This window comes from Scyliorhinus canicula, chromosome 7 (assembly GCF_902713615.1).
Source record: "Scyliorhinus canicula chromosome 7, sScyCan1.1, whole genome shotgun sequence".
Classification (NCBI taxonomy): domain Eukaryota; kingdom Metazoa; phylum Chordata; class Chondrichthyes; order Carcharhiniformes; family Scyliorhinidae; genus Scyliorhinus; species Scyliorhinus canicula.
This window is the reverse complement of record NC_052152.1, coordinates 6,508,906-6,535,956: the sequence shown is the minus strand read 5'-3', so window position 1 is coordinate 6,535,956 and position 27,051 is coordinate 6,508,906. Positions and strand designations below refer to the sequence as shown.

General features: G+C 50.1%; 1 protein-coding gene across 1 annotated transcript in view; it reads right to left on the bottom strand.

Moving 5' to 3' along the window:
• robo1 (roundabout, axon guidance receptor, homolog 1 (Drosophila)) overlaps positions 1–27,051 on the bottom strand; it is a 738,067-nt gene that overhangs the window by 118,339 nt on the left and 592,677 nt on the right. The window contains 3 exon segments of the mRNA XM_038801251.1: positions 6,726–6,853; positions 9,342–9,480; positions 12,040–12,160. Coding sequence (XP_038657179.1) covers positions 6,726–6,853; positions 9,342–9,480; positions 12,040–12,160 — 388 coding nt within the window.

Below are 27,051 nucleotides of genomic sequence, written 5' to 3'. Positions count from 1 at the left end.
ACTGAACAACATAACTCATCGATCTACGTCACTAAATCTGAGCAACCTAATACAACAAATTGAGACTGAGTCTGGCCGTCGTGATTGAAAGGGGCAGATTGGTTAAAATGGAACAGCGGCCATGTTGGAGCCATTTCAAACTGAAAATGACATTTGTTGGGATGTTGTATGTTAGCGGTTTGAGACATGACATAGTGGGCATTGGGGACGGATGGGTGACCTTGGACCTTTGGGTTTTTGCTCATCTCCTACCAACCAATAGAAACTGATCGCTGTGAATAATCTACAACTCCGTTAATGCTGAGGAGAGACACATGCTGACAAAGTTTTTCACCCGGCACTCATCAGAACCAATACAAGGATGCCAAAGTTCTAACCATCACACAACCTATCCCACAGGAGTAAAAGGTGGTGATTGGCGGCTGGTCGACTGCTTGACTGAGACACTGTGAGGAGAAAGCAACGGGGAACTCTGGGTTGACCATATCCCTTTTGTTTACAGAGAACAGGTTGCTGCTTGTGAATGTATGTCACGTCTAACAAGCTTGTCCCCCTCAAAATAAGGGAAGGTAGATTTAGGATTGAGTTTAGGAGGAACTTCTTCACCCAAAAGGTTGTGAATCTGTGGAATTCCTTGCCCAGTGAAGCAGTTGAGGCTCCTTCATTAAATGTTTTAAAGATAAAGATAGTTTTTTGAAGAATAAAAGAATAAAGAGTTATGGTGTTAACACAGGAAAGTGGAGCTGAGTCCACAAAAGATCAGCCATGATCTCAGTGAATGGCGGAGCAGGCTCGAAGGGCCAGATGGACTACTCCTGATCCTTGTTTTTATGTAAGTGTTAAGGAGTTGCTTTACGAGCCTGGTTATCTTAAATTGGTTGTTAGTGCAGCTATTGGCTATTTTCCAGTGTCATTGTATCACGTGACTGCCTGATGGGTAGAAGGCAAACTAAACGGACCTGCCTTTAAATCACTGATTGATGCTCCAAAGGCTATCTCTTGCCCTCCTTCCCGAGGGAGCCGATGGAGGTCATGGTCTCCACCCTCCTCTATACTCCAATCGACCCGGCTGATTCTCCTAAGAGTTGCCAAATTCTCCTCTTTACCCGGGAGAGGCAGCTGTCTTGAGGGGAGGGCTGAAGGTGAATTTAAAATGGGTTCAAATTCTTGAACTGCCAGTCACCCCTCTGGATCGTGAGTGCAGGCATCTGGCTGGCAGGTCCAGTAACATAATCACGGCACCTCTCCTCCCAGTATTTGTGAAGAAACCTGTGACCTCTCAGTCGAGGCACATTTGTTCTCAGTAAAGCAACATATGGGCCACGGTACTGAGAATGTTAACACCACCGAAGGTGTAGTGAAGGTAAATTATGAATATTTGCAAGTCAGCTCCCAGGAATGGAATGAATTGTTTGTGTATTTGTACCTCAATCCTATCGAGTTTGATCTAAACCCTTGCGTATTCTCAAGGGTCAAAGTTATCAGTCAGTCAAACTTTGTTATGTCTCATTTCCTTTGAGAGGAATAGAGGAAGCTATAAATAAACACACAAATAAATCTCTGGAACGGCAGGGGACTGGAACATTTTGACATAACATCACAGCTTTTTCCTTGACTGACTGAGGGGCAGAGGTAGGCCACAAAGCCTAAATTCAGACCAGGGCCTGGCTTAACAACAGCAGCGGGATCTAGGGGCGAGGCTCTGGAAGTTCCTCCTTAAACCGACCTTTCTCCTCCTTTCGAGTGGGTTTACTCCGGGTGCTCCGGTTTCCTCCCACAAGTCCCGAAAGACGTGCTGTTAGGTGAATTGGACATTCTGAATTCTCCCTCTGCGTACCCGAACAGGCGCCGGAATGTGCGACTAGGGGCTTTTCACAGTGACTTCATTGCAGTGTTAATGTAAGCCTACTTGTGACAATAAAGATATATTTTTAAAATAGGGCACTTATGAAGCCTACCTCTTTGGCCAAGCTTTTGGTCACTGGTCTTGATAACCAAGTGGCAAATTTTGTTTGTAAAACATTCCTGTGAAGTACTTTGGGATGTTTTATTATGTTAAAGTTGCTATATAAATGCAAGATATTATTACTTTTGTACGTGGACAACATTGAAAGACCAACATTCATTACCCTTCCCAAGTTGCCTTGGGAAGGTGGTAGTGAGCTTGCTCCATAAACCCTGCATCCCGTGTAGTCATTGCTTTGCAAATACAAATCTTCGGCGTCAATTCCCAAATCCGACTTGGAAATATGTCGCCGTTCCTTCACTGTCGCTGGGTCAGAATCCTGGAACCCCCCCACCCCCGCCTTATCCCTAACAGCACTGTGGGTGTACCTACACCGGATGGACTACAGGGGGTTCAAGATGGTGGCTGACCGCCACCTTCTCAAGGGGCAATTAGGAAAAAGGAAGGCCAACCTCTGAAAGATTGAAGGGAGATGGTGACATGGCGGTCGGGAGCTCGGGGGGGGAGTGGCTGGGTGGGGCTGGGAGCTGCTCCCAGAGCTGTAAGAACGGGGGGGGGGGGGGGGGTGGCGCGTGTGCGGGACGTGCAGAGTTGTAACAGCTGGAGGAGGTGCTGCGCTGTACGTCTCAAACGCAAACTGTTGTCTGCCTGGTCAGACACATGCCCGGAGATGAAAAAAGGACGTTCAGGAACTGAAACCAGAAATCAGGAAGACTTGACCCGAGATGCAGGACAAAAGCCTGGATTGCGGGACAATCCTGGATAATCCAGCACTGTTGGTTACCCTGATTAGCAATCGGCAACAAATGCCGGGCTTGCCAGCGATGCCCACACACCCGGTGAGTGAATTTTGAACATTTAGCTTGACCTGCAATTATATCGCACCAATACTTCACAGGGGCATTGTAAAGCGAGGTTTGACACGGAAGCGTTTAAGGAAGCATTAGGACAGATGACCAAGGTCAAAGGGCAAAGGTTAGAGAGTCGTAGTGAGAGGATGCTAGAGTTTCGTGAAGGCCAATGGTAGAGTGATTAAATTCAGATACGTAAGGAACCAAAGTTAGAGGAGTACAGATATATCAGAGTGTTGTCAAACTGGAGAATAGTTCAAAGAGAGGGAGGAATGAGGCAATTGTAGGGGCTTGAAAACAAGGATGAAAATTTAGAAGGGTGCGGGGGCATCTTATAGAAACACATAAAATCATGAAGGGAATAGATAGGATAGATGCGGGCAGGTTGTTTCCACTGCGGGTGAAAGCAGAACTAGGGGCATAGCGTCAAAATAAGGGGAAGTAGATTTAGGACTGAGTTTAGGAGGAACTTCTTAACCCAAAGGGTTGTGAATCTATGGAATTCCTTGCCCAGTGAAGCAGTTGAGGCTCCTTCATTAAATGTTTTAAGATAAAGATAGATAGTTTTTTGAAGAATAAAGGGATTAAGGGTTATGGTGTTCGGGCCGGAAAGTGGAGCTGAGTCCACGAAAGATCAGCCGTGATCTCATTGAATGGTGGAGCAGGCTCGAGGGGCCAGATGGCCTACTCCTGCTCCTAGTTCTTATGTCACCAGGCGCCCAGGCTGCGGGAGAACATATGGCAGGAAAAGCCGTCAGAGCATCGGGGATGACACCCGGCTTCTACCGCACAAGTTGAATGATGGAGCTCCAATTACTGTCTTTCAGATGAGATATTGAGTGTGTCTGGGACTCCCCTCTGTGGGGAAATGGTTCCTAGACCATTCAAAGGAGGAGAGAGAGGAAGGACATAAGGGAAGGTCTTGGAGAGGGTAGAGGCCAGCAGAGGTTAAATGACAAAGTTGCCATGGAACGAAAGGCAAAGGGCTCGGTAACAGTCGGAATAAAGAAAGACTTGGTCCAGAGTGAGTGGGAACGGCAGCAACATTAACAAGCTGTGTTTGGAAGCAAAGCAACATGAAAACAAGATACAGACAGGCATCGGCAAAATAACAGAATCAAAACAGAGCGAGAGGCCATGGTCTGAAGTTGCCGAACTCAATGTTGAGTGTGTGAAGTGCCCAATGGGAAGATGAGGTGTCTGTCCCTCCAGCTCCCGATGGGTTTCATTCACAGCCGAGGACAGAGATGTGAACGTGAACCCAAAATGGTCCCTGACTCTGTCGTCAAACCTGCTGACAGGGGTGGCACACTTGTTGTCTGGTGCACTGACTGACACTTCGCAGGTGCTGAGTGTCAACTCTCGGATACTTTCCCCCGGTCTTCCCCTGCACCATAACCCCACCACCAAACACCAAGCCACATCCCTGTCTTCCATTAGTTCAGAAGAAGAAGAGTCACATTTGACGTTAACTCTGTTTTTCCACGCAGGTGCTGCCAGACCTGCCCTTTTACCCAGCACTCTCTGTTTTTATTTCACATCGCCAGTATCTGCAGTATTTTGCTTGTATTTTAGCTCTTCCCTGTACCCAAACCAAATAACATCCCAAAAAGAGATCTGGGGAAACTGCGTGGCATTTTGTGGGATCGTGCTGTGTTAAAATTAGACTACCTCCTTTCCCACATGCCAACAGCGACTGTTCTTCAAGAAGCTGAAAAGTGCTTTGAGACATCCAGTGGTCGCCACAGGAGCTAATTACCAATCCTTTCAAACACTCACCAACAGACGCATGCACACAGACAGAAACACAAACACCCTCACAGCAGGCGCGCGCACACAGACAGACAGAAACACAAACACACTCACCAGCAGACACGCGTACATAGACAAACAGAAACACAAACACACTCTCCAGCAGACACGCGTACATAGACAAACAGAAACACAAACACACTCTCCAGCAGACACGCGTACAAAGACAGACAGAAACACAAACACACTCACCAGCAGACACACGTACATAGACAGACAGGAACACAAACACACTCACCAGCAGACACGCGTACATAGACAAACACAAACACACTCTCCAGCAGACACGCGTACAAAGACAGACAGAAACACAAACACACTCACCAGCAGACACGCGTACATAGACAAACAGAAACACAAACACACTCACCAGCAGACACACGTACATAGACAGACAGGAACTCAAACACACTCACCAGCAGACACGCTTACATAGACAGACAGGAACACAAACACACTCTCCAGCAGGCACGCGTACATAGACAAACACAAACACAAAACACTCTCCAGCAGACACGCGTACAAAGACAGACAGAAACACAAACACACTCACCAGCAGACCTGCGTACATAGACAAACAGAAACACAAACACACTCACCAGCAGACACGCGTACATAGACAGACAGGAACACAAACACACTCACCAGCAGACACGCGTACATAGACAGACAGGAACACAAACACACTCACCAGCAGACACATGTACATAGACAGACAGAAACACAAACACACTCACCAGCAGACACGCGTACATAGACAGAAAAACACAAACACATTCACCAGCAGACAGCGTACATAGACAGACAGAAACACAAACACACTCACCTGCAGACACCGTACATCGACAGACAGAAACGCAACCACTCACCAGCAGAAGCGTGCACACAGACAGACAGAAATAAATTCACCAGCAGAAGCGCGTACAGAGACAGACAGAAACACAACACACTAACCAGCAGACGCGCGCACACAGTGCTTTTAGACATCCAGTGGTCACCACAGGAGCTAATTACCAATCTTTTCAAATACACTCACCAGCAGAAACGCGCACAGAGACAGACAGAAAGCACAGGACAGATGTCAGCGTCCTGGATGGCAATTGAATGAGTCACACTTACAATCAGAGCAGATTGGTATCTGCGATAACAAGGAGTTGATTAGAGGACAGCGAGAGAAGGATGTAGCCAGACTCAGCCTGCCATTGATAAGAATCTCCAATCTCGATCAGCACTTACAACAGTGGGGGTCAAGGTTACAACTGTTCACAGACTAGCCCAGCCCCCGATTTGACCCTCTCCTCCCTCCCTTCTAGTTTTCTCTCACTCTGTTGCTCGCTGTCTATCAGTTTTCTCTGTGTCTGTCTCTCTGTTCGTACCGCCCTCATCTATTCACCTTTTTGTCTTTCACCCTTTGTCTCACTTACGTTCTCTCAACCCTTTTTTTCTCCTCTCACTCTCTCTCCCTCTCTTTCTCCTCAGCTGTCCTAGTTTCTCCCTCTCTCCCTCCACCTCATGCTCTCTCTGCCCCCTCTCTGGATTTACTCTATAGTCGTTTCCCACTCTCTTCTCCCTTATAGCGTGTCTCTCTTTTTCTCTCTCTCCCCCGTTCTCCTTCTGTGTCCCTCTATCTAAAGATAATAATAATCTTTATTGTCACAAGTAGGATTACATTAACACTGCAATGAAGTTACTGTGAAAAGCTTAACAAGCACATCTTTCGGGATTTGTGGGAGGAAACCGGAGCACCCGGAGGAAACCCACTCAGACACGGGGAGAACGTGCAGACTCCGCACAGACAGTGACCGGGAATCGAACCCAGGTCCTCGGCACTGTGAAGCCACAGTGCTAACCGCTGTGCTACCGTGCTGCCAATGTCTCTTTCCTGCTCCCTTCTCTCATGTCCCCTCTTCATCTGGTGTCACTCATCTCTCCCCCAAGTCACTGCCTTCCTCTCTCCCCCTTTTCCCCTTCTTGTATCTGTTTCTTTTCTCTTCTTTCCTTGCCCCGTTGCTCCTTCTGTCCCTGCCTCCTTCCCTTACTCCCTCCTCTCACATTCCCTCTCTCTGTAGGTTGGTGAGGGAGAGCTCAGCACTCACCGTGCACAGTCAGTGTGACCGATACCTCGGTTTTCCCCACCATGTTCTCGGCCACACACGTGTAGGTGCCCACATCGGCCGTTGTCACGTGCCGTATGACCAGCGTGTTCCCCCCCTGGATCTCGGACCTGTGGAATTGATCGAGACAGATTACTATTACCCGCCAACAGCCCAACGGGTACAGAGTCAAAGTAACACTTGGCGTTACAACAACACCTCTGATGTAGCAGACAGTATGGGGCGAGGGTGGAAGGGGGGGCAGCAAAGATGACCAGTCACAGGAAGGAGTTTAGGAGCGGTGGATCGAAGCATCTCTCGAGGATCTGATGGAACGGAATTACAACAGCACCTTGCACAGTCACAGGACATCCCAAAATGCTTGACACCAATGAGCTTTTCCCAGCGTAGCCAATGTTGTAACAAAGCCAATTTGTGCACAAGACCCCACAGCCGGCTGTGTGACAGCAATCAGTTTTTGTGATGCTGACAGACTAGCACTCACCAGCACACTGCAGAGAATTTCCCTCAATAGAGCCCGAGGTGATCTTCAACATCTACATTCAAGGGCACAGGCTAGCTTTAAGATCTCATCTGCAGGTCGGCAAATCTGACATTGCAGCACTTCCTCAGTACTGACACTCTGACAGTGCAGCACTCCCTCAGTACTGACCCTCTGACAGTGCAGCACTCCCTCAGTACTGACCCTCTGACAGTGCAGCACTCCCTCAATACTGACCCTCTGACAGTGCGGCACTCCCTCAGTACTGACCCTCTGATAGTGCAGCACTCCCTCAGTACTGACCTTCTGACACTGCAGCACTCCCTCAGTACTGACCCTCTGACAGTGCAGCACTCCCTCAGTACTGACCTTCTGACAGTGAAGCACTCCCTCAGTACTGACCCTCTGACAGTGCGGCACTCCCTCTGTACTGACCCTCTGACAGTGTGGCACTCCCTCAGTACTGACCCTCTGACAGTGCGGCACTCCCTCAGTACTGACCCTCTGACAGTGCAGCACTCCCTCAGTACTGACCCTCTGATAGTGCAGCACTCCCTCAGTACTGACCTTCTGACACTGCAGCACTCCCTCAGTACTGACCCTCTGACAGTGCGGCACTCCCTCAGTACTGACCCTCTGATAGTGCAGCACTCCCTCAGTACTGACCTTCTGACAGTGAAGCACTCCCTCAGTACTGACCCTCTGACAGTGCAGCACTCCCTCTGTACTGACCCTCTGACAGTGTGGCACTCCCTCAGTACTGACCCTCTGACTGTGCGGCACTCCCTCAGTACTGACCATCTGACAGTGCGACACTCCCTCAGTACAGACCCTCTGACAGTGCGGCACTCCCTCAGTACTGACCCTCTGACAGTGCAGCACTCCCTCAGTACTGACCATCTGACTGTGCAGCGCTATCGCAGTACTGACCCTCTGACTGTGCAGCACTCGCTCAGTACTGACCCTCAGACAGTGCAGCACTCCCTCAGTACTGACCCTCTGACTGTGCAGCACTCCCTCAGCACTGACCCTCAGACAGTGCAGCATTCCCTCAGTACTGACCCTCTGACAGTGCAGCACTCCCTCAGTACTGACGCTCTGACATTGCAGCGCTCCCTCAGTACTGACACTCTGACATTGCAGTGCTCCCTCAGTACTGACCCTCTGAAAGTGCGACGCTCTCTCAGCACTGACCCTCTGACAGTGCAGCACTCCCTCAGTACTGACCCTCTGACTGTGCAGCACTCCCTCAGTATTGACGCTCTGACATTGCAGTGCTCCCTCAGTATTGACGCTCTGACATTGCAGTGCTCCCTCAGTACTGACTCTCTGACAGTGCAGCACTCCCTCAGTACTGACCCTCTGACAGTGCGGCGCTCCCTCAGCACTGACCCTCTGACAGTGCAGCACTCCCTCAGTACTGACCCTCTGACTGTGCAACACTGTCTGAGTACTGACCCTCTGACAGTGCAGCACTCCCTCAGAACTGACCCTCTGACAGTGCAGCACTCCCTCAGTACTGACCCTCTGACACTGCAGCACTCCCTCAGTACTGACCCTCTGACAGTGCAGCACTCCCTCAGTACTGACCCTCTGACAATGCAGCACTCCCTCAGTACTGACCCTCTGGCAATACGGCACTCCCTCAATACTGACCCTCTGACAGTGCAGCACTCCCTCAATACTGACCCTCTGACAGTGCAGCACTCCTTCAGTACTGACCCTCAGACAGTGCAGCACTCCCTCAGTACTGACCCTCTGACTGTGCAGCACTCCCTCAGTACTGACCCTCTGACAGTGCAGCACTCCCTCAGTATGACCCTCTGACTGTGCGGCACTCCCTCAGTACTGACCCTCTGACAGTGCGGCACTCCCTCAGTACTGACCCTCTGACTGTGCAGCGCTATTGCAGTCAGCGGGTTGGTCCTGAGAAAGAGCTGCACTGTCAGAGTCTGTACTTAAGCACTTTGGAATGTACTGAGTCTGAGGCAGGTGCTAGAGAAATGAAGGTGTTGCTTTTCTCCAGCTAGAATCTGTGTTGGCGACAGAGATTTCAGCCCATTCTCTGCCAGCACGGCTGACCCCGGTGCGAGTCCTGCCGAATGCAACCTCCCTACCTGCTTTTCGGCAGTACGCCATCCTCGTTCCTCCAATGCACATTCGGGATCGGGTCCCCACGAGCCTCGCACTTGAACTCCACCGTAGCATCCACCAGCACGACCTGACTGTTCGGCTTCTTCACAAAGTAAGGTTGCTCTGGGGAGACGGCAGAGAGAGTAGCAGAGCATTTCAAAAATCTTACAAGGCCACCACAATGCCCCAGAAACCCCTAATAAAAACAGAAACATCAGTCAACAGGCTGGTCGTCCTCACCGCTCTCAGGGTAGTTGCTGCTGAGTTCCCTCTTCGATTTATTAGTGAAGATCTAGGGTGGTACAGTGATTAGCACTACTACCTCACAGCGCCACGGACCCCAGTTCAATTCTGGCCTCAGGTGACTGCGTGGAGTTTTACTTTCTCCCCTTGCCCGCGTGGGTTTTCCTCCGGGTGCTCCGGTTTCCTCCCACAGTCCAAAGATGTGCAGGTCACAGCGGACACACTAAAATTCCTCCTGGTGTCCAGGGATTTGCAAACAGGGGATTGGATGGGGAAGTGGGCCTGGGTAGGATGCTCTTTCAAAGGATCGGTGCAGACTCAATGGACCGAATGGTCCATCTTCCGCTCTGCAGGGATTCTTTCCTCTGGGTTTAATAATAATAATCTTTTATTGTCGCAAGTGTGAAGTTGCAGTGAAAAGTCTCTGGTGTGACAGGATTTTCAGATTCCAGCAAAGCTAACGGAGACTTGAATGTCTCGCCACATTAACTGGCTCCCCCATCTCCTCTCCCCCCCCCCCCCCCCCCCCCCCCCCCACCATTCCCATCCTGATGGGGCTGTACAGATTCTGCCCCGTGTTGCGTTCTTGTTTATCTCCACACGTGTAGATGTCCTCTCTCTGTGTACCCTGTCAGATCGCTGAACGGGTCACTCCTGGTGCATCTGATGGGCCTCTCCCTGTGGCCCACCTTCAGCTACACTCTGCAACCCCCCAACCCTCCACCACCCCACACCCCCCCCAGCCCCAATCCAAAGGCACAGTGTTAATTTTCACATGCGCGCTGACGACACCGGAATCCACCTCACCGCCACCTCTCCCGGCCCCTCCATTATCACAACACGTGTCCGACGTCCAGCACGGGATTTCCTCCAAATTGATACGGGGGAGACCAAAGCCATTTTTTTCAGTCCCACCTCCAAACTCTGCTCCCTCGCTACCAACTCCAGTCCTTCTGAAGGAAGGTTGCTGACCTGACACGTTAACTCTGTTTCTCTCAGGGTGGCACAGAGCGTTAGCATTGCTGCCTGACGGCAACGAGGACCCGGATTCGATACATTCTCCCCGTGTTTGAGTGGGTTTCGCCCCCACAACCCAAAGATGTGCAAACTAGGTGGATTGGCCACGCTAAACTGCCCCTTAATTGGAAAAAAAAGAAGAATTGGGTACTCTAATTTTTTTTTTAAAAAGCTGCCTCTCTCTCCACAGATGCTGCCAGACCTGCTGTGTTTTTCCAACGTTTTCTGTTTTTATTTTAGCTTTCCAGCAGCCTGCGGTAATTTTTCCTTTGTCTCACTATGTAAACATATCTTGCTGTGTTTTTAAAAAACCGAAAACACCCATTAACTTTCCCTTTTGTGCAGGATAGACCCCCAGCCTTGTTCAAAAACTCTCAATTCTGGCATCATGGTTCTCAGGCAGCACCTGCCCAAACTCACGGTCACTATCACGGCCCAGGACAAGGTGGTAGGAGCCCCATCACCTGGGGGTTCCCCTCCAAGTCACTAACCACCCTGACTTGGAAATACATCCCCGTCCCTTCACTGTCGCTGGGTCAAAGTCCTGGGACCCCATCCCTAACAGCACTGTGGGTGGACCCGCACCACATGGACTGCAGCGGTTCAAGAAGGCAGCTCGCCCTCACCTTCCCAAGGGCAATTAGGAATGGGTAATAAATGCTGGCCTACCCAGCGATACCCAAGTAACAATAATGAATTATTGCAACGGCAAAGATGAATGCTGCAAGTATTCGATTCCCGTACCAGCCTCCCCGAACAGGCACCGGAATGTGGCGACTAGGGCTTTTCACAGTAACTTCATTTGAAGCCTACTCGTGACAATAAGCGATTTTCATTTCATTTCATTTCACAAGCTGATTCTTCACTGTATCCTTCTAGCGTTCTATGAACGGGATAGAAACAGACCACATTCCTCATGCACAACTTTCTCCAACGCAGTGGTTAGCACTGCTGCCTCACAGCTCCAGGGACCCGTGCTCAAATCTGGCCTTGGGTCACTGTCTGTGCGGAGTCTGCACGTTCTCCCTGTGTCTGCGTGGGTTTGCTCCGGGTGCTCCGGTTTCCTCCCACAGTCCAAAGATGTGCAGGTTAGGTGGATTGGCCGTGATACGTTACCCCTTAATGTCCAAATAGGTGGGGTTCCGGGAACAGGGAAGGGGATTGGGTCTAGGTAGGGTGCTCTTTCAGAGGATCGGTGCAGACTCGATGGGCCAAATGACCTCCTTCTGCACTGTAGGGATTCTATTGACATCTTAAAGCAACTTAATCATCAACTGTTATCATCCTCCCTCCTTTCTCTTCAGCAGATGTTGTCTCCGGGTTTGGATACCGTTCCATAGGGGTGGGACTATTCAGCACATGGTTGGTCATTCCAGGCAGGATCACCTGTCACAACCCACACACTGCGATGCTCATACTCACCCAGAACTGTCAGCTCGCCCACTTCACTGTCCCGCTCGCCCACCATATTGGTTCCCACGCAGACGTACTTCCCTGCGTCGCTTTTCCGTGTGTTGGTGATCATCAGCTTTCCTCCCCGAATCTAGTGGGTTTAATGCAGATATCAAAACGTCATCTCTCAGCCTGGACCAGGATGGGGAGCGGTTTTGGGAGCCGGGGCACGGCAGGAAGGTCGGAGGAGCAACTGGGAGGACGGGGCCAGAGCGCCGGGGCATTGGGTCGGGGGATTTTTATTTTTTTTTGTCAATCACTCATTCCTGGGGCGTGGGTCAGGCAAGCATTTGGTGTCCATTCCCAATCTCCCTTTAAACGAGTGGCCGGCTAGGTAATTTCAGAGGATCGTTCAGTGTCAACCACATTGCTGTGAGTTTGGAGTCACATGTAGGTCAGACTAGGTGAGCAGATAGACTTTACCAAGGTTCAAATTCGTCAGATTTATTAATTGAATTTAAATTCCACCAGCTGTCATTGTGGGAATTGAAGTGAGTCTGAGCCTCGAGATTGTTGGCCCAGTGACAATCCCATCATGCCGCTGTCTGCCCTGACAGAGAAGCGGGACTGGATCGGTCGGGGAAGTTTAAGTAGGGTTTGAGTGCGGGGATTGAGTGGGGGGGGGGGGGGGGGGGGGGGGGGGGGGGGGTGGCTGGTATGGGTATGTTCGAGTTGGGGGTTGGGATTTGGTGCGGGGGTCTTCGAATTGGGGGTTTTGGATAGTAGGGGTCTGTGTTGGGGTGTTTGAATGGGCAAAGTTAGGAAAACAAAGATAGTTTTCAGGGATTTGAGTTTCTATTGAGTGAACATTATAATTATTTGATGTGGGTTAAATTTAATAGGCTAGATTCTCTGAGCCTCCGCGCCGACATCGGCGTAGGGGTGGGGAATGGGCGTGAACAGCGAAATCCGGTCCGACGGCGCTCCCGGTGAATCGCGCGCGCGTGATCTACGCGGCGCAGGTGGGGAGCCATTGACAGAGGCTCCGCCCCAGCGATTCTCTGAGGAAAACTCGCCAAGTTCCCGATGGCATGGTTCTAACCACATTTTGCCTGTCGAGAATGGCCGGTGGCGGCTGCGGACTCAGTCCCAGGCCGCCCTGGTTGGGGAGGGGGGGGGGGGGGGGCGGGCGGCGGTGGACGGCCAGGGAAGCGAACGGGCGGCCGCTCCATGGGCGTGCGCGATCTCGTGGGGACCTACTTCTTCCATCAGGGTCCGCCATGCGTATACGTGTACTCCCGACCGCAAATGCAGGGCCCCGCATCCGCAGCCAGAGCTGCGAGGAGAACTCCGGGGCCCTGCAAACCCCCTGCAGGTAGGGGAATCACTCTGGACTTACTAGAGGAAAGTCCAGAGTGGACATAGCCCCATTATTGGAGAATCCCACCCAATGGGCGCGATTCTCCCAAAACGGGAGAAATCGTAAGGCTGGCGTCAAACCCGGGCGGGTTTGACGCCAGCGCGCCCCTTCCCGACCGGGAACCGATTCTGGTCCCCGGTCGGGGCTAGCAGCCCGACGCCGTAAGCTCCGGCATCACGGGCTTAACGAATTTCGTTAAGCCCGCTTGCCGGAGTTAGCGCCGGCTGACGCGTCATATTGCGGATTGGAAGACTCCAACCCGCGCATGCGCGGATGACGTCATCGCGTATTTGCGCGAAACCCGCGCATGCGTGGGCCGGGATGCCCCTCAGCCGCCCCGCGAATGGATACTGCGGGGCGGCGGAAGGAGAAATAGTGCGCGGGCATCGGGCCCGCTGCCCGCGATCGGTGCCCACCAATCGCGGGCCCATGGCACCATTGGCACGGCCGTGGTACTGCCGTGCCAATCGGTGCCATGGTTATAAAAAGCGAGTTGTTCCCGCCGTTTTTACGAACGGCCAGACCAGGTGTGTTTGCCGTTCGTAAAAACAGCGTAAAGGGCTGGGACTTCGGCCCATCTATCAGCTGTGAATCGCTGCCGGCCGTAAAAAAACGGCGGCTGCGATTCGTGTCGGGAGTTGGGCGGGGGGGGGAGAATAGCGGGAGGGCGGGAAAATGTCGCGAGGCCCTCCCGCTATTCTCTGACCCGTCGTGGGGGGCGGAGAATCGTGCCCAATGTTTCTGTGCCTGGAAGGGTAAAACTACAGGAAGACTCATGCTGGACAAAGGTGTTTGTGTGTGACAGGGTTAGTTAAGTTCTAAATGTGATTCTATTGTGCTTAGAGAGGACTATGGCATGAAGAATAAATAAACCAGCCAAGGCTGCTTAGCAACTGGGGTCATGTAAGGTAGTGAAGCATTTAAGTTTTAGTTCACTCACTCTTCTCCGTCACTGTCACTGGACTAATTTGGATGGACAGCAAACCATTATAGAAAGGAAGAACCTCCGTTTCCATTGCACCCTTCCCAACTTCTGCCTATCCCAATATACTTTACAGCTAATCAAGTACCGACCCACAATGTGACCACTATTGTAATGCTAGCTGTTTCTTTGACTTTTCATTCAATGTTACCTCCAACACCCTTTATTCACTAGATTGCATATTTCTCCCTCTGTAACAATTCCTGACTATTTCCTTGCCTTGGCATATCTGCAGCTGAAACTCTCATCCATACCTTTATTACTTCCAGGTTTGATTATTCCAAGTTCTCTTGGCCGACCTCCCATATTTCACCCTTTGTAAACTTGAGCTCATCCAATACTCTCGTGCCTGCCCTGACCTGTACCAAATGCCGTTTACCCATCACTCCCATACACGTTGATCCGCATTGGGTCCCGGTCAAGCAGAGGTCAATTTTTAAATTCTCATCCTGGGTTTCAAATTCTCCCCAGTCTCCCCCCCTCGCTCCCTCTGCAATGTCCTCCAAACCCTAACCCCCTAATTGATCTGCGCTCATCTGATTCAAACCTCTTCAGCATCCCTGATTTTAATCACCGCACGATTGGCCGCCATGCTTCCAGGTGATTACGCCCCAAGCTCCAGGATTTCCTCCCTCCATATCTCGGACTCTCTCCTTTCCTCCTTCAACATGCTGTATGTGCGTTTAAATTGTTGATCTCAGCCCACCTCTCCTGGTCCATCTTTCCAATGCCATTTTGTTTCCAACTACAGGTTCGGAAGCATTGTGCGGACATTGCGATGCAGTCCGGCAACAGAATGCGAATTGTTGTTGCTGTTGGCTTATTGTTGAGCTGACGGAGGTTTGGAATGGTTCAGATTGGAAAGAAAGACTCCTGTTCAATCTGTTACTTCCCCCACAGCTGCACGGAGCAAGATTGCTGCTTGTGAAGGCAGGAATTAAACTCGGGAGTTTGTATCCTGAAACCATTCGGCCTCACAATGCAATCAGAAAGCTGCATCTGTCTGTCACTCTGCCTCAGTGCTGTCCCTGCCTGTAAACTGTTTGGCAAAGGGAGCTTAATTGAACAGGCAGCACCCAGAGAGACTCAAGGCAACCTCTATTAAAAGAACACAATCTTCATTAAATAGATAAACTTGCTTCAGACCTTCAAAAGGAATAGAATTCTCTGAACAAGCTCTTCTTTCCCCGAATACTGTTGGCACTACGCATGTCCCGAACCTTTCCCAACGAACCATTTTCAGTGATTATGATGGATGGGGGAGGGGGACGGAGAGGGGGAAGGGACTCAAAGCTTCATTATGTGTTTAAATGTTCTGCGATGTGCTCATATATGATAATGGAGCAAACATCTTTTAAGTGTGCGACCTTGGCCCAAGTCATTAACATTTCATCAGTTTCTTGCGGTGTGATTACAATCAGAGATAGACAAGGTGGTGGGGAAGAGGGTGGTTCGGTGGTAATGTCGCTGGGTTGGGCTAGCAATAAAGAGGCCCAGGCTAATGCTCTGGGGACAGGGGTTCAAATCCCACCACGGCAGCTGGTGGAATTACAATACAATTAATAAAACCTTGAATTGAAAGTTGGTCTTATGAACCACGACCATGAAACCACCCTCGATTGTTGGGGAAAATCCCATCTGGTTCACTAATGGAAAATAGAAATGCTGTCCTTGCCTGATCTGACCTGCATGACAATGTGGTAGGCCCTTGAATGCCCTCTGGCTGTGCAAGTCGCTCGGTTCAAGGGCAATTAGGGATGGGCAATAAACACTGACTTGGCAGCAATGTACACATCCCAGGAAATTTTTTAAAAATAAATTCAAGTGCCCAATTCTTTTCTTTCCCAATTAAATTTGGGCAGCACGGTAGCATGGTGGTTAGCATAAATGCTTCACAGCTCCAGGGTCCCAGGTTCGATTCCCGGCTGGGTCACTGTCTGTGTGGAGTCTGCACGTCCTCCCCGTGTGTGCGTGGGTTTCCTCCGGGTGCTCCGGTTTACTCCCACAGTCCAAAGATGTGCGGGTTAGGTGGATTGGCCATGCTAAATTGCCCGTAGTGTCCTAATAGTAAGGTTAAGGAGGGGAGTTGTTGGGTTACGGTTATAGGGTGGATACGTGGGTTTGAGTAGGGTGATCATTGCTCGGCACAACATTGAGGGCCGAAGGGCCTGTTCTGTGCTGTACTGTTCTATAAAGGGCAATTTAGCGCGGCCAATCCACCTACCCTGCACACCTTTTTGGGTTGTGGGGCTGAGACCCACGCAGACACGGGGAGAATGCGCAAACTGCACATGGAAAGTGACCCAGGGCCGGGATCGAACCCGGGTCCTCAGCGCCGTGAGGCAGCAGTGCTAGCCACTGCGCCACCGTGCTGCCCCTTCATCCCAGGAAATATGACCTTTTTTCTAAAGACTTGATTTGAACGAGCACCAAAACCTGGGAGGATTTGGGGGATGGTGGAGGTTACAGGGAGAGGGAGGGAAGGGACCCTGGTGACATTTGAAAACAAGTATGAGAATTTTGAGATGAAGGTGATGCTTGATCAGGAGCCACTGTAATATTCCTGTGATAATGCAGACCGATAGTGGACCAGACCCCAACCTTTGTTAGGTTAATGGACAAGAACCCAATACTTTTTATTACATTTATAAAACTGTGACAAAATGATACTTCACCCCTGAAGTGATTCCACAGAAAAACAGGGATGTGGTATATTAAAACAAACGTTACTATTAACACAATATTAAACTACCTTCACAACACAGAAATATGGCTTATAATTACCAGATCAACAATGATTAACAATCGAAAGAAAAGGATACAATGGGAAGGTGGGACATGGGGGAAATGTTGGGTGGGTGGACTTTTGGGAAACAGGGAGATGATGGGTAGGTGGCATGTTTTTTACATTTTTCCAATCAATTTAGCGTGGTCAATCCATCTACCCTGCACATCTTTGGGTTGTGGGGGTGAGACCCACGCAGACATGGGGAGAATGTGCAAACTCCACACGGACAGGGACCCGGGACCGGGATCGAACCTGGGACCACGGCGCCGTGAGGCAGCAATATAGAACATAGAACAGTACAGCACAGAACAGGCCCTTCGGCCCTCGATGCTGTGCCGAGCCATGATCACCCTACTCAAACCCACTTATCCACCCTATACTCGTAACCCAACAACCCTCCCCCCCCTTAACCTTACTTTTCAGGACACTACGGGCAATTTAGCATGGCCAATCCACCTAACCCGCACATCTTTGGACTGTGGGAGGAAACCGGAGCACCCGGAGGAAACCCACGCACACACGGGGAGGACGTGCAGACTCCGCACAGACAGTGACCCAGCCAGGAATCGAACCTGGGACCCTGGAGCTGTGAAGCATTTATGCTAACCACCATGCTACCGTGCTGCCAATGCTAACCACTGCGCCACTGTGCCGCCCGGGTAGGTGGGATTGAAGGATATGCGGAGATGATGGACAGGTGGGATTGAGGGATGAAGGAAAAATACAGATACGTGGGATTGAGGGAAAAGTGGAGAAGGTGGGTGGTGGGTTTGAGGGTTATGGGGAGAATGTGGTTAGGTAGGATTGAGGGATAGGGGAGATGGGGATAGGTGGAATTGAGGGATATGGGAAGATGTTAGATAAGTGGGATTGAGGGATATGGGGAGTAGGTTGGTAGGTGGGAATTGAGTGATACGGGAGAAGATGGATAGGTGGGATTGAGCAACATTAGAAAAGGTTTGATAGGTAGAATTGAGGGTTATAGGGAGAAGGTGGGTAGGTGGGATTCAAGGATAAGGGGTGGAGGTGGGTCGGTAGGATTTAGGGATATGAGGAATAGGCGGGTATGTGAGAATTGCCGGTTATGGGGAGGGGATTGGTTGGTAGTTTTGATTATCTAAGCAGATAATTACATTTTCCGGCCTCTTAAATAAATTGTTCAGTGACTGGCCGTTAATCTACAAAAAACTCTTGGTTTCGGTGAGAGTGAGAAGACGTCACGAGGTGATAAATCTCCTTAATCAATTAAAATGAGCAACAGGCCAACCAGAGATCATCATCATCACCATCGGTGCTAATTGGAAGCAGCCTGGCCTAAACTGATTACAGACCATTATCTCTCAGCGTGGCCTGGGAGCGAGGCACGGGTCAAAAGTTACTTTCTCCGAGAAGTCCTCCTACTTTAAAAAAAATAACATTCAGCTCACCCCCAGCCTCACGAAGCACCAATTATTTTTTTTTACTTGTTCTGTGATCAATGAATACAGATGATGAGTTGTCTTCTCGCTCAGCTACAACAGGGAGACTCATTAGTTAGATGCTCGCATGCATGTTATGTGTCACTGATAGTGAGGGCCTCGTTCCACTCTAACTGTGCCGATAGATGTAAGGCAGTCGGATTTCTTGACAGGCAGGGATTCTACGAAAGGCCAGGTTTCCTCTTGGAATTATGAAGCCTCATTTGCTGCTTTCAGCACAAGTAAACCAGCCCTAATAGGCCTTCCCTTCTTGTCAATTTTGTTTTGCCAATATTCATGAGCTGTTTTGGAAGCAGAGGGCACGGTAACCTCACACGTGCTTTTCTAAGCTTCACTGCAAGGGCTATTCACACCAGGCTCCTTCACATCGAACCAGATTCGGCGGGGATTTGGGGAAAGGGGCTGGTTTAGCTCACTGGGCTAAATTGCTGGCTTTTAAAGCAGACCAAGCAGGCCAGCAGCACGGTTCGATTCCCGTACCAGCCTCCCCGGACAGGCGCCGGAATGTGGCGACTAGGGGCTTTTCACAGAAACTTCATTTGAAGCCTACTCGTGACAATAAGCGATTTTCATTTCATTTCAAAAGCAAATAAAAGCAAAATGCTGTGGCTGCTGGAAATCTGAAATAAAAACAGAAAAGGATAAACTCAGCAGGTCTGGCAGCATCTGTGGAGAGAGAAACAGAGTTAACGTTTTCAGTCTGTGTGGCCCACTGAATTCGAAACTCGAGAGGATACAGGCCCAGTTAGCCCAACCTCTCTTCATACAACAGTCCTACCATACCGAGAACAAATCTGGTGAACCTCTTTGCACTCCTTCTATGGCAAGAACATCCTTCCTTTTCTTAAAATAAATTTAAAGTGCCCAATTCTTTTGTTTTTTCCAATTAAGGGGCAATTTAGCGTGGCCAATCCACCTACCCTGCACATCTTGGGGTTGTGAGGGTGAGACCCACGCAGACACGGGGAGAATGTGCAAACTTCACAAGGACAGTGACCCGAGATCGAACCTGGGTCCTCGGCACCCAAAGGCAGCAGTGCTAACCACTGAGCCACCATGCTGCCCTGAAGAATATCTTTCCGAGGTAAGGGGGTCAAACCTGCACACAGTACTCCAGGTGCGGTCTAACCAAACTTTGCTACTCCTGTCCACAAATCCGCTTGCAATAAAAACTAACGCAACGAGTCCTCCCAATAGGGAGAAACTGCTCCCATTGATGGAAGGATAGTGGACGAGAGGACACATATTTAAGACGATTGGCAAAGGAACGAATGGCAACTTGTGAGAGAACAAACATATTTTTATTCCAGCGGGTGGCGAGGATCTGGAACGTACAGCCTGAGAATGTGGTTGATGCAAGTTCAATTGTGACTTTCAAAACATAATGGATAATTATTTGAAGGAAAATTATTTCTGTGGGGCAAAGGATGTTCTCGTTAGCGAAGCTTCATATCCATATGCAGTTTTGTTTTTAACTCTTTGAGGAACTGCAGGGAAAGCAGTGGAAGGATTTCGAGCTGATTATCAGCTCGTGAACCACGTGGAACGCTCTTTCGTGGACAACAAGTCCGGTTGTTGGACTCCGACCTGGAGCTTGGCGTCTAGCGGAATGGGCCCTCCACACTGTGCTACAAGGCCTCTGTTGGGGAAATGTTAATGGAGGGGGACGAGGTAAGCTGTTTCTGTTGTATTTTGTTTTCATTTTAAAATAAACATTTTGCTTATTTCTTCATCTCTTTGGGGAACTAATGTTTAAAGGGATGACCGCACTGTGCTGGAAGTGTGAGGTAGCTGGATTAACATCAGTAGAGATACAGTCAGTAACACAGGGTGCTGGGGGAGAGGGGTTACTGAGTGACAGTGTGAGGGAGCTGGGGGAGAGGGGTTACTGAGTGACAGTGTGAGGGAGCTGGATTAACATCAGTAGAGATACAGTCAGTAACACAGGGTGCTGGGGGAGAGGGGTTACTGAGTGACAGTGTGAGGGAGCTGGATTAACATCAGTAGAGATACAGTCAGTAACACAGGGTGCTGGGGGGAGAGGGGTTACTGAGTGACAGTGTGAGGGAGCTGGATTAACATCAGTAGAGATACAGTCAGTAACACAGGGTGCTGGGGGGAGAGGGGTTACTGAGTGATAGTGTGAGGGAGCTGGATTAACATCAGTAGAGATACAGTCAGTAACACAGGGTGCTGGGGAGAGGGGTTACTGAGTGACAGTGTGAGGGTGCTGGATTAACATCAGTAGAGATACAGTCAGTAACACAGGGTGCTGGGGGGAGAGGGGTTACTGAGTGACAGTGTGAGGGAGCTGGATTAACATCAGTAGAGATACAGTCAGTAACACAGGGTGCTGGGGGAGAGGGGTTATTGAGTGACAGTGTAAGGGAGCTGGATTAACATCAGTAGAGATACAGTCAGTAACACAGGGTGCTGGGGGGAGAGGGGATACTGAGTGATAGTGTGAGGGAGCTGGATTAACATCAGTAGAGATACAGTCAGTAACACAGGGTGCTGGGGAGAGGGGTTACTGAGTGACAGTGTGAGGGTGCTGGATTAACATCAGTAGAGATACAGTCAGTAACACAGGGTGCTGGGGGGAGAGGGGTTACTGAGTGACAGTGTAAGGGAGCTGGATTAACATCAGTAGAGATACAGTCAGTAACACAGGGTGCTGGGGGGAGAGGGGTTACTGAGTGACAGTGTGAGGGAGCTGGATTAACATCAGTAGAGATACAGTCAGTAACACAGGGTGCTGGGGGAGAGGGGTTACTGAGTGACAGTGTAAGGGAGCTGGATTAACATCAGTAGAGATAGTCAGTAACACAGGGTGCTGGGGGGAGAGGGGTTACTGAGTGATAGTGTAAGGGAGCTGGATTAACATCAGTAGAGATACAGTCAGTAACACAGGGTGCTGGGGAGAGGGGTTACTGAGTGACAGTGTGAGGGTGCTGGATTAACATCAGTAGAGATACAGTCAGTAACACAGGGTGCTGGGGGGAGAGGGGTTACTGAGTGACAGTGTGAGGGAGCTGGATTAACATCAGTAGAGATACAGTCAGTAACACAGGGTGCTGGGGGAGAGGGGTTACTGAGTGACAGTGTGAGGGAGCTGGATTAACATCAGTAGAGATACAGTCAGTGACACAGGGTGCTGGGGGAGAGGGGTTACTGAGTGACAGTGTGAGGGAGCTGGGGGAGAGGGGTTACTGAGTGACAGTGTGAGGGAGCTGGATTAACATCAGTCGAGATACAGTCAGTAACACAGGGTGCTGGGGGAGATGGGTTACTGAGTGACAGTGTGAGGGAGCTGGATTAACATCAGTAGAGATACAGTCAGTGACACAGGGTGCTGGGCGAGAGGGGTTAATGAGTGACAGTAACACAGACCATTTTTCATTCCTGTATCTGGAAAAAAATTGTTTGTTTTTCCAAAAGGACCACTGGCAGCAACAAAACAATGTGCTTCACGAGTGGGTCCGTGGAACTGGTAGGTTCTGGAAGATCAGAGAATGCACACGGACAAAATTGGTTCACAGGTGGAGACCGGTGCAGCCAGGCAGAGGAACTGAGAGAGGGCAGAATTCCCAGAGCGCGAACACGGAACTGCCCCAAGAGCAGGGCGGATGTGGGATCGCTGGGCTAGGGAGTGGTGATGCTTTGGGGGAGTTGAAATCAATGGATTAAAGGGCAGGAGTCTCCCCTGCCTGGGGACCGAGGATCCGTGTGTCTCCAATCGCCTGGGAGATCCCTCAGGTACCGTTCCGCCTGCTCCCTGTTTGTGGGGGCCTGTACTGAAGGGGACTGGGCTGGGGTCTCCTCGGTGAGGCGGGTGGATGTCGGGGGTCCGATCGATCTGGCGAAGGAACAGGTAAATCAGCTTCTAAATCGACTTCACTCTGCGAGACGAGGTCTCGGCCATTGTGGGCCCTGTGCTTCAACTTTTAACTCGCTTGAATGGGCTGTGGAGGCTGGAGCATTGAATATTGTTTCGGTTGAGTTACAGATTTTTGACCGACACGGGAGTTAAGGCCTATGGGAGGGTAGCGGGATGGGGGTGGTGGGATAGATAGATACATTAAGTGGAGTTAAGACCACTTTCAAATCAACAACGATTGAATGGAGCGACTGGTTCCCCGATCTCTCTTCATAGGTCAGTCCCACTGTCCCCAGTACAAGTCTGGTGAACACCCGTTGCACTCCTTCTACGGCAATAATATCCTTCCTGAGACAAGAGGACCAAAACTGCACAAAGCACTCCAGGTGCGACCTAACCAAGGTTTTGCACAATTCAAGCAACTCTTCACTTCTCCTGTACTCAAATCCTCATCCAATAAAAACTAACCCACCATTAATCTCCCGAATAGGGAGAAACTGCTCCCATTGGTGGAAGGGATGAGAATGAGAGGACACATATTTAAGATGATTGGCAAAGGAACTGATGGCAACTTGTGAGAGAACAATAATCTTTTTATGCAGCAGATGCTTCGGATCTGGAACACACAGCCTGAGAATGTGGTTGGTGTACATTGAATTGTAACTTTCAAAACATATTGAATAATTATTTGAAGGGAAAATATTTGCAGGGCAGTGGGGAACGTGTGGGGGGAGGAGATCAGTGTGTACTTTGTTTTCATAGTAAAATACACTTTTAGTTGATTTCCTTATTCCTTTGGGGAATTAGTGTTTAAAGGGATGACCACAGTATTTTGGAAATATGAAGGAGATGAATTAACATCAGTGGAGATACAGTCAGTAACACAGGGTGCTGGGGGGAGAGGAGTTACTGAGTGACAGTGTAAGGGAGCTGGATTAACATCAGTAGAGATACAGTCAGTAACACAGGGTGCTGGGGGAGAGGGGTTATTGAGTGACAGTGTAAGGGAGCTGGATTAACATCAGTAGAGATACAGTCAGTAACACAGGGTGCTGGGGGAGCGGGGTTACTGAGTGACAGTGTGAGGGAGCTGGATTAACATCAGTAGAGATACAGTCAGTAACACAGGGTGCTGGGGGGAGAGGGGTTACTGAGTGACAGTGTGAGGGAGCTGGATTAACATCAGTAGAGATACAGTCAGTAACACAGGGTGCTGGGGGGAGAGGAGTTACTGAGTGACAGTGTGAGGGAGCTGGTTTAACATCAGTAGAGATGCAGTCAGTAACACAGGATGCTGGGGAGAGGGGTTTCTGAGTGACAGTGTGAGGGAGCTGGATTAACATCAGTAGAGATACAGTCAGTAACACAGGGTGCTGGGGGAGAGGGGTTACTGAGTGACAGTGTGAGGGAGCTGGATTAACATCAGTGGAGATACAGTCAGTAACACAGGGTGCTGGGGGAGAGGGGTTTCTGAGTGACAGTGTGAGGGAGCTGGATTAACATCAGTAGAGATACAGTCAGTAACACAGAGTGCTGGGGGAGAGGGGTTACTGAGTGAGTGTGAGGGAGCTGAATTAACATCAGTAGAGATACAGTCAGTAACACAGGGTGCTGGGGGGAGAGGGGTTACTGAGTGACAGTGTGAGGGAGCTGGATTAGCATCAGTAGAGATAGTCAGTAACACAGGGTGCTGGGGGAGAGGGGTTACTGAGTGACAGTGTGAGGGAGCTGGATTAACATCAGTAGAGATACAGTCAGTAACACAGGATGCTGGGGGAGAGGGGTTACTGAGTGACAGTGTGAGGTAGCTGGATTAGCATCAGTAGAGATACAGTCAATAATACAGGGTGCTGGGGGGAGAGGGGTTACTGAGTGACAGTGTGAGGGAGCTGGATTAACATCAATAGAGATACAGTCAGTAACACAGGGTGCTGGGGGAGAGGGGTTACTGAGTGACAGTGTGAGGGAGCTGGAATAACATCAATAGAGATACAGTCAGTAACACAGGGTGCTGGGGAGAGGGGTTACTGAGTGACAGTGTGAGGGAGCTGGATTAACAGCAGTAGAGATAAAGTCAGTAACACAGGGTGCTGGGGGAGAGGGGTTACTGAGTGACAGTGTGAGGGAGCTGGATTAACATCAGTAGAGATACAGTCAGTAACACAGGGTGCTGGTGGAGAGGGGTTACTGAGTGACAGTGTGAGGGAGCTGGATTAACATCAGTAGAGATACAGTCAGTAACACAGGGTGCTGGTGGAGAGGGGTTACTGAGTGACAGTGTGAGGGAGCTGGATTAACATCAGTAGAGATACAGTCAGTAACACAGGGTGCTGGGGGAGAGGGGTTACTGAGTGACAGTGTGAGGGAGCTGGATTAACATCAGTCACCATTTATCACTCGTGTATCTGTAAAAAAATCTTTGAGAAGGTCAAGATCTTTTTTTCAAATGAAGTATTGGCAGCAACAAAACAATGTGCTTCACGAGTGGGTCCGTGGAACTGGTCAGTTCTGGAAGCTCAGAGGATGCACACGGACAAAATTGGTTCACAGGTGGAGACCGGTGCAGCCAGGCAGAGGAACTGAGAGAGGGCAGAATTCCCAGAGCGCAAACACGAAACTGCCCCAAGAGCAGGGCGGATGTGGGATTGCTGGGCTAGGGAGTGGTGATGCTTTGGTGGAGTTGAAATCAATGGATTAAAGGGCAGGAGCCCGCCAGAGATCCAAAAGGAAAAGACCAACGAAATGCTGCAGTGTGAAACATTGCGGGGATCACTGTGAAAGAGGCAGTATACCTCGAGCGTGGAACTGAGGGAACTGCGGGTAGACAGTGAAAGGGTCCTTTACCGAGGGGCAGCAGTTATCACTGTGTCAGGCCACAAACGACCAGATTTATATTGAATTAAATAGGAGCAGGCCATTCAGCCCCTCTGGTCTGTGTTGGTGTTTATGCTCCACACAATCCTCCTCACTCCCTACTTCACCTGTCCCTGTTAACAGATCTCTTCTGTTTCTGTCTCCATCACGTACACATCTGGCATCTTGTCAGAGAATCGTACAGTACAGCAGGAGGCCATTCTGCTCCTCATGCTGTGCTGGCTCTTTGGGCTGAAATGTTAATTGAAGTTACCACCACATTCAGATCAACCAAAATCTAACGGTGGAAGAGGCTCGATGGGCGAAATCATCGAGTTTACAATGCAGAAGGAGGCCATTCGGCCCATCGAGTCTGCTCAGGCCCTTGGAAAGAGCACCCTACTTAAGCCCTCGCCTCCACCCTATCCCCGCAACCCAGTAACCCCACCTAACTTTTTTGAACACTAAGGGCAATTAATCATGGCCAATCCACCGAACCTGCACATCTTTGGACTGTGAAATGAAAAGCGCTTATTGTCACGAGTAGGCTTCAATTAAGTTACTGTGAAAAGCCCCTAGTCGCCATATTCCGGCACCTGTTCGGGGAGACTGGTACAGGAATTGAACCGTGCTGCTGGCCTGCCTTGGTCTGCTTTAAAAGCCAGCAATTTAGCCCAGTGTGCTAAACCAGCGTGCTAAACCAGCTGTGGGAGGAAACCGGAGCACCCGGAGGAAACACACGCAGACACGGGGAGAACACGCAGACTCCGCACAGACAGTGACCCAAGCGGGAATCGAACCTGGACCCATGGAGCTGTGAAGCAGCAGTGCTAACCACATGCTACCCTGGCGCCGATGTCCTTGTCCTTCTCGGTGGTAGACGTTACGGGTTTGGAAGATGGTATTGAAGGAGCCGTGGAGGATAGCTGCAGTACTTTGTATCAATGGTACACCCTGCTGCTACTGTGCATCAGTGGTGGAGGGGTAGATGTTTATTGTGATTTATCGGGTGCCAATCAATCTGGTGGTTTCTTTGCCCATATTTAACCTGATGCCATGAATCTTCAGTAGGGGCAGATTCAATGTTGAGGTTTCCCAGGGCAACGCTCTCCCAATTGTATGTCACAATGCCACTGGTTTGCCTGTCCTGCTGGTGAGATAGGGCATACCCAGGGAAGGTGGTGTCTGGGACATTATCGAGAGGTATAATTCCACCAGTGTGGAGATAGTACTCCTGATTCTGGCACAAGGACTTTGCAGGGTCAATATCGTCATTATTGACCAATGCCTGTCAACACCAGGTGGCATATCCAATTCATCCCTTTTTGCAGGCTTTGATACAACTGAGTGGCTTGCTCGGCCATTTAAGAGCCAACCACAATGCTTTTTTAAAATAAATTTAGTGCGCCCACGGGCAACACGGTGGCGCAGTGGGTTAGCCCTGCTGCCTCACGACGCTGAGGTCCCAGGTTTGATTCCGGCTCTAGGTCACTGTCAGTGTGGAGTTTGCACATTCTCCCCTTGTTTGCATGGGTTTTGCACCCCCCAACCCAAAAGATGTGCAGGTTAGGTGGATTGTCCACGCTAAATTGCCCCGTAATCGGAAAAAATGGATTGGGTACTCTAAATTTATTTTTATAAATA